This window comes from Muscardinus avellanarius, assembly GCF_963383645.1.
Source record: "Muscardinus avellanarius genome assembly, chromosome: 2".
In the NCBI taxonomy this organism is placed as follows: domain Eukaryota; kingdom Metazoa; phylum Chordata; class Mammalia; order Rodentia; family Gliridae; genus Muscardinus; species Muscardinus avellanarius.
The window spans coordinates 129,969,284-129,981,992 of NC_137787.1; the positions used below are offsets into that span (position 1 = coordinate 129,969,284).

General features: G+C 42.5%; 1 protein-coding gene across 2 annotated transcripts in view; it reads left to right on the forward strand.

The window, feature by feature from the left end:
- Positions 1–781: 781 nt before the first annotated feature.
- FRY (FRY microtubule binding protein) overlaps positions 782–12,709 on the forward strand; it is a gene marked incomplete at both ends in the record, with an annotated part of 292,951 nt that continues 281,023 nt past the window's right edge. For both annotated transcript variants that reach the window (XM_080719965.1, XM_080719966.1), the window contains one exon: positions 782–851. In XM_080719965.1, the coding sequence (XP_080576091.1) occupies positions 782–851 (70 nt within the window). The remainder of the gene's footprint in view (positions 852–12,709) is intronic.

The window sequence follows — 12,709 nt, forward strand, 5'->3', positions numbered from 1 at the left end:
CTCCTCAAAAGGACTGCATTTCTGAGAGGGAGAAACACAAAATGCAGATTCCACTGTGCTTGGGAAAGAAAGAGGGCAAACAACGTCTTGTCATCTGGCTTCCTTACTGCCAGGAGGCTTGCTGCTACGGTGCTAACACAGGGGGAAGGAGCAACCAGCGCACAGTTGGGCCGCTCCCTGGAAGCCTTTCTGCCCATAGAGGAGCCACAAAAGCCGGGAAATTCCTCCTCCTCCAGCGCAGGAGGAGGCTGAGCGGTAGCTCAGGTCCGGGCAGGGCCTGGGGCAGGAGGCAGGCGGCGCTCCCAGCCCATCTCTGGACCGGGAGGCCGCCTGCCTCGGGTCTAGGAGGCCAGCCCAGAAACCCTCCCTCCGCAGAGAAAGCGGATCACAGTTCAGGTGGGGACTTCCTCGGTACTGTACCTGGCTCAGCAGAGCATGTGGGCAGCCGGCCGGCAGCAAGCATTTCTAGTTATGGCAGCCCAGAAATGAAAGCAGCGGCTGCTGCCTCTGAGAGCTGCAGGGAGACTGCACCCAGCAAATGAGAAGCAAGTCCTGGCCCCGGAGGAGGAGGAGGAGCAGCTGAGCATCCCTCTCCCGCTCCTCCGTGTCCTTTAAATGAGGACTCCCTGCCGAAGCCGGAGGTGGATCTGCAGACCGGCCTCCCTCTCCCTCCGCGCTGACCCCTCGCTTACATCACTAACCTGTGACTGGCCCTTCTCCACACCCGGTACCTGCTCCTCCAGTGCTCCCGCTCCTAGGAGCCTCTTTGTATGCCGCAGACATGGCCAGCCAGCAGGATTCGGGCTTCTTTGAGATCAGTATCAAATATTTACTGAAATCCTGGAGTAATAGTGAGTAATAGAAATTAACCTTTTTTGTTTGTTTGTTCGCTGGGTGTTGCGTAAGGTCTGAGAAATCAGATCCCAACTGGACGCATATGTTTGTGAGCTGAGGAAGTTTTTTTGTTTTTTTGTTTTTTTCCGCGTCCATCTGCTGTGAGAATCAAAATGTCAGAGACTGAAGGAGCTTTGCTCAAGTGCAGTGGCTGCGGTGGAATTACAGTAGATTTTGTTTGCTCAAATTTTCTAGCGAGCCGGCCCTTCAGACTGCTGAGAGCAGGATCTGGCTTCCCAGGCTGCATTTCTTGCCCCAGTGTTGATCTGATTTGTCCAGGCTTTAATCTTAATATTTTGTGAAGTGCAGCTTAATCAGAGGGGTGTGGCAGGGGTTCTGAGTACTTTGTAATTGTTTTATTAGGGTATTGTCTGAAGAGCGAAAAGTACTTCAGTCCAAACCCTAAGACTCACCTTTAATATACGTCAGAGGCATCTGCAGATTTATTTGATCTCTCCCTGATCTGTGAGGACGCTGTTCAGAATGGCATTTGATATTTGCATTCTAAAACATCCTGATGCTTGCTCTAGTCCAAATCATGGCTTTTTCTGAAATGTAAACAACCGACTTCTGACCCTAATCATTCGTTAGGCTCTTAGAGGATGCTGGCTTCTGAAGTTCCATGTCTGACCTAGATAAAGATTTCAGCAATATGCTCTTCCCGAAAGCCAGCCTCTAAGCCATCCTGAATCCAGGAGCAAAGTAGAAGGAGGCCTCAGGTGATCCATGATGCTGTGTATTTTTCTGAACACTTCAGAACAAAGTCTCTTCTCTTTCACCGACAGCTTTTGTACTTGCTTTGGATAAAAGATTGGCGGCTATTACAGATCTTTAATTGCTTTAAATAATTTTTTTCCAAGAAAGATGTTGATATTATATTATGGGCATTCAAATGAACCTACCTATGCTCAAAGATTGGTGACTAATTATCTCCTCCATAAATGACCTGTGGCCAGTATTGCTCTTATGTAAACAGAACCTGGGCCTGGAGAACCTGGGCTGTAATTGCTTTGAGGAAAGAGCCAAAGTACCTCCAGCCTGCAGGTATTCAGGGATATGCATCTCCAAGTGAGAGCCACGGAAACCGTGTTCCCAGGTCATTTTGCTCTACTGTATACACTCAGGGGCTTGTCTGGAGCTGTTGCTCTAAAAGTGGGAAGCCATTTGGGAGCAGTGCTGCTGCCCAAACAGCATTCTTGTATTTGTTATAGTCGTAAATCATTTACCTTGGATTCGTTATTTGTACACTTCACACTCAAGGATGAGCCTCCCTTTGTCTCTCTACCCTTTGATTAATGAAAAGAATTTGACACACGAGACAGTGTCTAGCGCACTTTTCTTACAGGGGTGGGAAGGGGTAACTCACTTGTGAGTTTGACATTGGTGTGTGGTTTTTAATCACCATTTGATTATTCCAAAACCAGACTGCTTTCTCCCATCAATTTTTTTTGTCATTGTCTTATTAGATAGGAAATTATGTTGTGACGATGCCAAGCTCAGTGGGGTTTCTTTTAAAATTTCTTCCCTTGTCTCTTTGTAAATGAGTATGTATGTATGTAGTCTCTCCATCCTTTCTAAACTGCTCTCCTTGTCCCCAGGTACACATCAGGAAATGCTTCAAAATGACTATTCATTTCTACATTGAGAGTCTCTGAGACACAGTATTGAATTCTTCCAATTCATTCAGCAAAGCTTTATTAAACTCCTACTATGTGCCAAGCTCTAGGGCTGTGGGAGGTGACTGAGAAACAGTCCCTGCCATTGAGCTTCATTTCTTATTTCACAAATTGATGAGTCTAGTATTCCTTGGGTCAGAATGCTTTTTTTCATCCTTTGTAGAATAAGGAAATATACTTTATGCTTACCTTCTTGAAGCTTGTCAGGACACTTACCCATTTGCAACCCAGCATAGTTTTCATTTCTGAGTTCTACATATTTCCAGTAGCAGTGTGAGAAAGGAATTTGTCTTTGGGGAAGACAAAGTAGAAAACAGAAGCCTCAGGGCTGAACCTACTCAGTGTAACCTTGGCTAAGAGGATGTGCCATGGGCCAGAGCTAATGGCCCCTGCCTGCACAGGCCTCACCCCTCAGGCTTAGAGGGAGGATGCCACCCACATACCTACATGGAGGAGCAGCCCCTAATTATATGCTGGTGCTTATTTACAAAAGTGCAACAATTAAAAAGCAATAAAACAAACTCTATAACCATGGCTGGCTGCTTCACAGGGTGGTAGTAAGAGGAAAGATGATTTTGTAAACATTTCCAGGCTAAGGTTTCCATTTTAAAAAAAAAATGGCACTTTGTGGGGAAAATGTAATTGTATGTATCTTTGTCTCCTCCAAAAAATTAATAAGCCAATTAAGTAACTCTGTCGCTGCCTGGCGAGAGTCTTTGGAGTTGACTCAGTGTTCATTTTGACATTTTCTCTTCCTTGGCACGCCCATCCTGTCAGGCTGCCCTTTGATTTGAATGGAGCTGAGAATTCAAATGGCCTCATATCTGGAAATGCCAGGTCCTGTGCAGACTTCGTGATGGAGCCTTTTCTCACCCCATAGACACCTGTCCTATGGCTCCCTTCCCTGTCTTCTGTAGACCTTCCCCAGTCTTTCTGTGAGGCTCGAAGCCCACAGCCACCTCACCGCCCTTGTCAGTTCAGCTTGGGATACTCAGTGGTACTAATAGCCAACGGCCGCTGTTCCTCAGCTCTCTCTTACCTCCAAGCACCAGTAGCCACCAGTCAGGACCTCTTTGTGTCTTCTTTTCTCTTGTGTTTCTGCTCTAGCCATTCTTGGTCTGCTTAACTTTCTTTTCATTTTGGCAATTTACTCCCAAATCCATGTGTGTGCACACATCAGCCCCTAATCTGGCATGCCCTCACCCAGGATACATGAGTTGCTATACCAAACAGGCTTGGCTCTGGTCTCTATCTCCTGCATTTCCGTGGTCTTGCAGAACCCATTAACCATTCCACCTCAATTTCCCCATCAGCAAAATGTAAGCAAAAACAATGGGTACCTCATAGGAGTAAGTGAAATATTAAGATTGAAGGCTCAGTGAAGTATCATGCACCTTGTAAGTGCTCGATAACTGTAAAGGTGACATCAGTATATTCTAATGTCCCCCTCCCTTTGAAGTTTAAGCTTAAAGTCAGACCATTTTCCCCCTAGCCTTAGTATACTCAGTGGACTGGTTTATGAGTAGACAACACTTGCTACACCCCTGGAGGAGAGAACTAAAGGGAACTGCTTGGATAGGTGTCAACATCAGTTGCTTGCTTTGGACCATCTTTGTTTTTCAGATTTATGTTTTAATTCTACCCCCTTTTCCACCTCAGTTACTATCAAAATATTTCTACCTCCCCTAAATGCAGGCTTTCCAGCAGACTGGGAGTTGACCCGAAAATTTCCAATCACCTTGGCCTTTTAGGGTTGCTGCAGAAAAAAAAAAGTTTAGAGTGACTAGTTCCAAGCTATTTCACAGGAAAAGAGGGCTTGTCTTCTATGACTGCACGGAGCTGGTGTGTGGGCTCCCACCCAGTCTGACGGCTCTAAAAGGCTGCCTTGTGTTTCTATCCACGCCATACTGCCCAGGGAACACCCAGCCCACTGAATGAAGGTGCATTCAGAATCCATCCAATGCCCGCTCTTTCCAGGGCAGTGCGCACCCTTCCTATAACATTCAGAAAATCTTACTATACCCTGAGGAAAACTTTCATGCCCATTAACTCTTCCAGGTATTTAGAATTCTGTTTCCATTGCCATGGGGGGATTGAATAAAAAGAATATGTCTAATATTGCTCTAGAAAAATGTGCGTTCTGTTATCCTAATACTTGGGAGTCTGAGACAGGAGGATCCCAAGTTCAAGGTCAGTCTCAGCAACTTATTCAGACCCTGATTCAAAATTAAAAAAAAAAAAAAATTAAAGAGCTGGGAGTGGAGCTCATAAGTAGAATGCCCCTAGGCTCAATCCTCATTGCCCCCCCCCAAAAAAAAAAGTGCCTCCTTTCTCTCAAGTATGTTGCAGTGAGTTAAATTGAATGTTGTAGTGGAATAAATTGTGTTGAAAAGGACAATATTCATCCCGCAAAGGAATGAGGATTCATGTGAGGTTAGCTCTGGCGCCAAAGAGAAATTGTGAGGAAGCCTGGGTGGAAACGCCTTCCATTGGCTGCAGAGCAGACCTTATTAGTGCCTATTCATATGACAGTGAACCTTAAGGGCACTTAGGAAAGGCTTAAAAAATGTCAAGATTGATGCTAATTTTAGTGTGTGTGTGTGTGTGTGTGTGTGTGTGTGTGTGTGTGTGTGTTTTTGCTGGGGATGGAGCCCAGGGTCACTGCACAAGCTGGGCAGGCACTCTGTGACTGAGCTACACCCCAGCCCTCTTCTTTCCTCTTCACAGAGAAGGACCCAGCCCTATTGCGGGCACTCAGCGGGGGAGTCACTGCCTTGTCCCTCTGGCACATTAGATGTCTGATGGTCACACACTCTCTGAGGTCACCAGGCCCCTCCTGCTGAAGTAGTTTATAGCTGTCATGAAAAACAAAACCCCAAGCCACTGTGCATCCTCTCCAATGGAAAAGGTTCTGTCCCTGGGCTTACAGTCAGGCCAAATCAGAGTAATATTTTTTCATTTAAATGCACAGACAGTCCTGAAATAACAGTAACTGCCACTCTGCATCACGTACTATGCTTGGCAACTTATATATAGGGCAACCACGTAATTATTCATCCAAACTGGGACACTTTAGAGAGTGAAGGTTAATAATTATGCTGGAATACTGGGAGTCGACTGGGACTGCCCTGGGCAAAGGGGAGCTCTTTCCAATCAACCTGTGAGGTTGTGTGTTATCCACATTTTACAAAGGGAAAAGGAAAATGAGACTTGAGAAAAGGATTTCCTGAAAATCAAGATGCTAATAAGTGCCCAAAGCCCCTCTCTCAACTCATCTGATAATTGCATTGTTTTTATAACCACCCAAAGGATCAAGAGCATCCTTGGGAACTTGGTACTTGATAGATACTCTCATTTTTATTGGCTGATGCCTCTGCTAGTTCTCAGCCTCCCCTGCCCCACCCTCTCTCCCCGTGTGCCTCTTTAGTGTCCTCACTCTTTATATCTCTGTCTCTTTCTTGCTGGAGAGCACTAAGCCCTTAGCACAGGCCTCTTTGAAGGCTCTAAGTATTCACAAGTCTTCTGCATCATTATCGCATTGTTGAAAATACTACACATGCAACATTAGTACTGCATTCTGCATTATCACTGCATTATTGCTGATACTACCTAGGCGGCTTTCCCTCTGTGATCTTTTGGTTAAACATGTATACACAGTCATGAAATCAGATTATAGTAGAATTTTGGGGCCAGCGTGGTGGCGCATGCTTGTAATCCCCGCACTTGGGAGGTGGCAGAGAAAGGAGGATCGCGCAGGTTCGAAGCCAGCCTCACTGGCTTAAGAGACCCTGTTTCTCCAAATAAAAAAGTATAAAATGGGTCTGGGAGTGTAGCTTGGAGGTAGAAGGGTTTCCAGGAACCCCAGTACCACCAAAAAAAAAAGAATTTTGGGTATAATTCTCTTTTCTGTTAAAGAGTGTTTTATGTTGATTCTTCCTAGTTTTAATGGTCTGTAGAAATATATAGTTTAAAGGACTCCAGGGCTAGAGAAGCAGCTCTGTTAGACGAGGCCCTGGGTTTGACCCCCAGCACTACATTATTTTGTTTTTTTGGTTATTTTGTTATTTTTTGTTATTTTGTTAGTTGTTATTTTTTGTTTATTTTGTTATTTTGCAGGTCTGTTGCTGTACTAGGCCTTATATTATTATTTCTAAATAAATAATAAGTAGCTGCAATAAAGTGCAGGTATGATTTTTTCTTCTTCTAGAATGGTACTTATGGTGGTGAGGTTTTTCTACTGAGTTGTATTCCTGTTTATCTGGAAATGGTAGCAAACTCCTAATTCTCATTAGCTGTGAGACCAGGGATGATGGAAATCTGTCTAGAATTCAGGCATCTCATTTTACCTGAGAGCTGTGGCTCAGTCCTCCATCAAACCATCTATGAGGTCAAAATGATTGTGAATTTCACCTTCTTTACCTATTTCCCCATGCTTCTTGGTGAGGTTGCCAACAGACATTGAAATACAAGACAGAGAGATAAACAGAGGTAGTCAAGGAGAAGAGATGGCCAGGATAGTTTACAGTCTGGGAAGAGCCCAGAATATTTGAGAAAGTTGCCAATATTTAGATGTTTCGACTAATACAGCATGCAAATACTCTCTTTATTGAAGAGACATCTGTTGCAAAACATTTTAATGCTCATGACTTATCCATTTACTTTTGGGTACAATTCAAGAAATTGAATAGGTCACATATGTCCTGATCATCTTCTTAGTAACCTCTACATTTTTTAGCCTTATGTAACATTCTGCATGAGCCAAGCTGAGATATGAGCTGGAGCCAAGAACACATGACATTAGGTTGACAGTCCCACCCATAAGCAGGTCTGTTGCTCTACTAGACCTTATATTTTTTTTTTATCACCTGGTTGTTTGCTTACTACCTCCATGGACATTACTTCATTAGACAAGTGAGTTGCTTTGATTTAAACAAATGAGCTATTTTTTCAACGTGCCTCGCTAAGGAAGACAGCACTTAATTCTTCCTAAGTTCAGTTTCTGTGGTATGAAATACCTATATGGCTTCGTGTAGGTAGGTGTATTTTGTGAGGCTTCAGGTTGGATTTAAATGAACAAATAATATTCTCAGTCCACAGACTTTACTTTTGAATAGGACTTTTAAAAAATGTTTTATTGGTGCACTGTAATTGTACATGATACTGAGACTCATAACGACACATTCATATATGCATGTAACAAAATTAGAACTTTTAAAATATAACTTGGAATTTATCACTTCAGATATACAAAGGGGAGTCTATCCAAAAAGTGACTATACTAAGACTTTTCTGGATTTATTTGCACCCAGCATTTCTCTTAGCCTTTTTTCCTGAACATTTAAACAGTGATAATTCTGCATAATGTGAGGTCTTCTGGGATCTACCTACTACAAGCACACAACCCCAGCACAGAGGTTTAGCAAGCGACCACTTCAGAGAAAGGTGAATGGCTTCGTGGAACAAGATAGTATACACCCTAGTACCCCCCCCTTTTTTTTCCTTAATAATCTCCCTCACTTGATGGATTCCATTTATCATAATCATTTAAGTGTTGCTATGTCATAGAACTGTTGGTAGATGAATAGAGAATGTTTTCTATTTCTTTGAGCTGAAAGGTCGTATCTCCCAGACTTGAAGGAGCAATGGGAATTAGCATTTTCATCAGAAAATCTTTATTTACTACCTGAGCATCAGTTTTTCTTGGTTATTGCACCAACATGTCTTGCTATAGAACAGCATCAGAGATGTGAAGCCAACACTAGTCAATACGTATTTATTGAGCTTACACTGTGCACAAGACACTTTGTTTTAGAGGCTACATCAAAGCCCCTGCATTTCCTTTCCCTCCCTGCTGGGTTCAGAATTCAGGTGCATCAATGCAGAAGTTCCAAAGACTCATAGAAGTCTACAGAGAGGGATCTGATGATACTCTAGAAACAGTGTAAGCTTTAGAGATTTTTTTTCTTTTTGCAATACTAAGATTTGGACCCTGGGGCATTCTCCCTCTGAGCTACACCACCAGCCCTATTTTATGTTTGTTTTTTTTTTATTTTAAAGTGGGGTCTCACTAAGTTTCTGAGGATCTCCCTAGGTTGCTGAAGTGGGCCTCAGACCTGCAATCCTCTTCTCTCAGCCTCCAGAGTAATAGGATTGCAGGCATGCACCACCACGCATGGTTTACTCCTGGAAGATTTTACTTGGGAGGATGTATTTCATAGACCCATGGACTTGAGCTTTATGGATCCATACTTCCCCTCTATTAGAGAGCAAACAGAAGCCTGGCCTTTGCAGGCAAAGTTCTTGAAGAATACTTTCAAATATTCTAAGTGAGATTAGTAAGTCACAAAAAATAAGAAATAAGATGCTTTCCCTAATATGTGAAAGCTAAGGAGAAATGGGTCATAGAAGGAGCTCTAGGTGAAAAAGGAAATCCTATAGAGGAGCAAACAAGACAACCTAAACGAGGGGATGGGAGGGGGGAAAGAAGGAAATTCTCTAAAACACACAATGTACTTAAACATATCGAAGTTAACCACTAAGCCAAGCAAGGGAAGGGGGGACGGGGAGGGAATGGGGTGGGAATTGGGTAGGGGTTAAATCAGTGATGTGTACATGTCTGTACACACAAGTTTTTTACCCCAATATGATGTACGAATATAATGCACCAATAAAAAATTTAATTTTTTTTAAATTTCTTCTAGCAAGATAGCCTAACAGGCTAAAGGAGAAGAAACGTAAGCCATTTACATTAGACCAGATTGGAACTAACCAGATTTCAGTAGATGAGGCAACAAGCATTTTAAGAATTTTAGATTAAAAAAAAGAATTTTAGATAGGCTTCTTTTTCATGAGAAACATGTGAAGAGGAGTTACTAAGCTTTTTTAAATTTTGCAAGTGGGGGCCAGTAATGTAGCTCAGTGGCAGAGCATTTGCCTAGCATATATGAGGCCCTGGATTCAAATCCCCAGCAGCACCAAATAAATAGATACATAAAACAATTTTGCCTATTCTATCTCTGAGATATATCTCCAGCTCTATTTTATTTTATTTTATTTTTGTGTGTATTTATTTATTTATTTTTGGAGTCCTGAGTTGAACCCAGGGTAAGTCTACCTCTGAGCTATATAACCCCAAGCCCTATTTTAGTTTTTATTTTGAGACAGGGTCTACTAAGTTGTGGAGGGCTTCATTAAGTTACTGAGGCTGGCCTTGAATCTGTGCTCACCCAGCAACATTGAACAAATTTAAAGACAACTATCCATTATCCATATCTTAGCATATTGGGAGATTAAAAAGGTGTGCCAGCCGGGCATGGTGGCGCACGCTTGTAATCTCAGCATTCGGGAGGCTGAGACCGGAGGATCGCGGTTCGCGGACAGCCTCAGCTACCTAGTGAGGCCCTCTGCAACTCAGTGAGACCCGGTTTCAAAATAAAGACTAGAGGACTTCCGGGAAGATGGCGACCGAGAAAAGCGGGGCTTAAGAGTCCCGCTAACAACCAATCTCCATTACCACAAAAAGAGCGCCTTTCATAGCCAGAAAACACCATCACCAGAAAAACAAAAAAACCACCAGGCTCCAGAGAGAAAGCGGACTGAGAACAGAGCTCAGGGCCACAGAGGAGACACACGCGCCCGAGGACGCGGCAGCAGCGCCATACTGCCGGCGGCAGCGGCGAACTCAGCGGACGGCTACAGCAAGCCGAGGTGAGCTGATGTGGAACAGCCAGGCGGGATCTTTCGGCGCAGACAGCATTTAAAGCTCCCAGTGGCTGAGCTCAGCACACGCTGCAGGGATTCAGAGTAGAAATCAAAACCAGAGAAGAAAAAATACGCCAGCCTCATGGCCGAGGGCGTGGCAGAGGCGCCATATTGCCACCGGCGGCGGCAGCAGCAGTGAATTCACCGAGTCCAGTACAGCTACATCTACATACTCAAGAACAGTGAGTCAAATTGCGGGCCACAGAGGAGAAATCCCAGTATTGTGCCTCCTGGGACTTGACCCAGTGAGGGAGTGGTGGTGGCAGAGATATCACACCATAGGAGAGCGTGCAACCTGGCACCCCCCACAGTCTAAAGCAGCCTCTATCGACTCCCTGGGTCGGAGACTCTGTGATACAACCCAGTAAAGGAGTAGTAGGGTCTGAGATAATACAGACTCGAGATCCAGAGCACCTTAAGTGAAGCCATAGTGACCCAAGGGAAGAACCCAGAGAAGGCACAAACCTCCGAAATCATGGGAAAGAGGAATAATACTGGAGCAATTAATGCCCACAACCCCACAACATCAGAACCCGATAAAACTGAAAATCAGAGATTTCTAGAAGATCAAATCAGGAAAATAACTGTAGAAATAATAGAGGTGCTTCGAAAAGAACTCAGAGAGAGCCAAAAAGAGATAAAGGATGCAATTAATGAAGTAAAGGCCTCAATTCAAAGCACAAACAACCGATTAGAACACATGGAGAACAGAATCTCGCTCTTAGAAGATGAGCAATCCAAAAATGAATGCATAGTTTCTAATCTAGAAAAAGATATCCAACAGCAGGAATCTGACATTGAAGAAATATGGGCCCATCTTAAGAGAGCTAACCTAAGAATAATTGGAATAGAGGAGGGAAAAGAAAGTGATACCAAAGGGATCAACAATCTCTTCAAGGAAGTAATAGCAGAAAATTTTCCAAATATAGAGCAAGAGGTTGATACACAGATCCAGGAAACTTATAGAACTCCCTTTAGACAGGATCGGAGAAGAGGATCCCCACGCCATATAATTGTCAAAATGACCAATGTGGAAGCCAAGCAGAGAATCTTAAAGGCAACAAAAACAAAGGGCCAACTGACATTCAGAGGCAAACCAATTAGAATCACTCCAGACTTCCCAAACCAAGTCATGAGAGCCAGAAGGGCTTGGAGTAACATATTCCAAACTCTGAAAGAAAACAACTTCCAGCCAAAAATTTCCTATCCAGCAAAACTTTCTATCAAATTAGATGGAGAAATAAGAAGCTTCCATGACAAACAGAAACTGAAGGAATTTATGTCTTCAAAACCAGCGCTAGAGAAAATACTCAAAGAGATTAACTACAAAGAAGAAATAGGTAACACTCACCAGAACCAGAGAAACAAGAGTTTCCATCCAACAGACAACTAAGATTGGTTATCTGTGGAGATTCATTATTTATGTTAGTCTTTTACCTATCTCTAAATTGTATTGTTTGCCTTTATTGTTGTTAATTTTTAGGATTTCTAGTTGGAATATTAATATACCTTCAGATATAGCATTTGGAAATATTTTATCCAATTCTATTAGTAACTTTTAACTCTGTTTACATTGTCTTTGGATATACAATATTTTCTTTTATTTTTTAGGGAGTTTGTATATTCTTCTGTTGCCTGTGCCATTGAAATCATATCCAAGAAATCACTGCCAATTTCAATGTTGTGAGGTTTTATGACCCAGATTTTCTCCTAAAAGTTTATAGTCTTAAGATTTATATTTAGGTCTTTTATCTATTTTGAGTTAATACTTGTATATGGGATTAGGTAAGGGTCCAATTTTATTCTTTTCCATGTAATTATTATTTTTCAACAATATTTAGTTAAAAGAGTATTATTTCCACCACCAAATCTTCGTGGAAACCTTGTCAAAAATAACTTGACAATATAGGGAAGAATTTAGCTCTAGGCTTGTATTTAACTCCAATGGTCTATATATCTGCCTTTAGAACAGTACTACACTGTTTCAATTATTGTAGCTTTATATGGTTTGAAATCAGAAAATATACATCTTCTAGCTTTGTTTTTGCTTCGAGATTGTTTTGGGTATCTAGAGTCCATATTCCATATCAGGATAGATTTTTTTCTGAAAAATAAATATATGATAGTTTCACCTAAAAAAAAGAAAAAAATATTCTCTGGTAAGAAAGAAAGCAAAAAGAAATATTGAAATTTTATCTTTAAGTCATCAAAAGCTTGGTATCAGACAAATGAAACTGTTATGTGAGATTATCATTTTTAATTTTGGATAAATTGCTATAATACTAGATGTCAACCACTAAGCCAAGCATGGGAGGGAGGGATGGGGAGAGAATGGGGTGGGGATCGGGTGGGGGCTGACTGGGCGATGTGTGCATGTA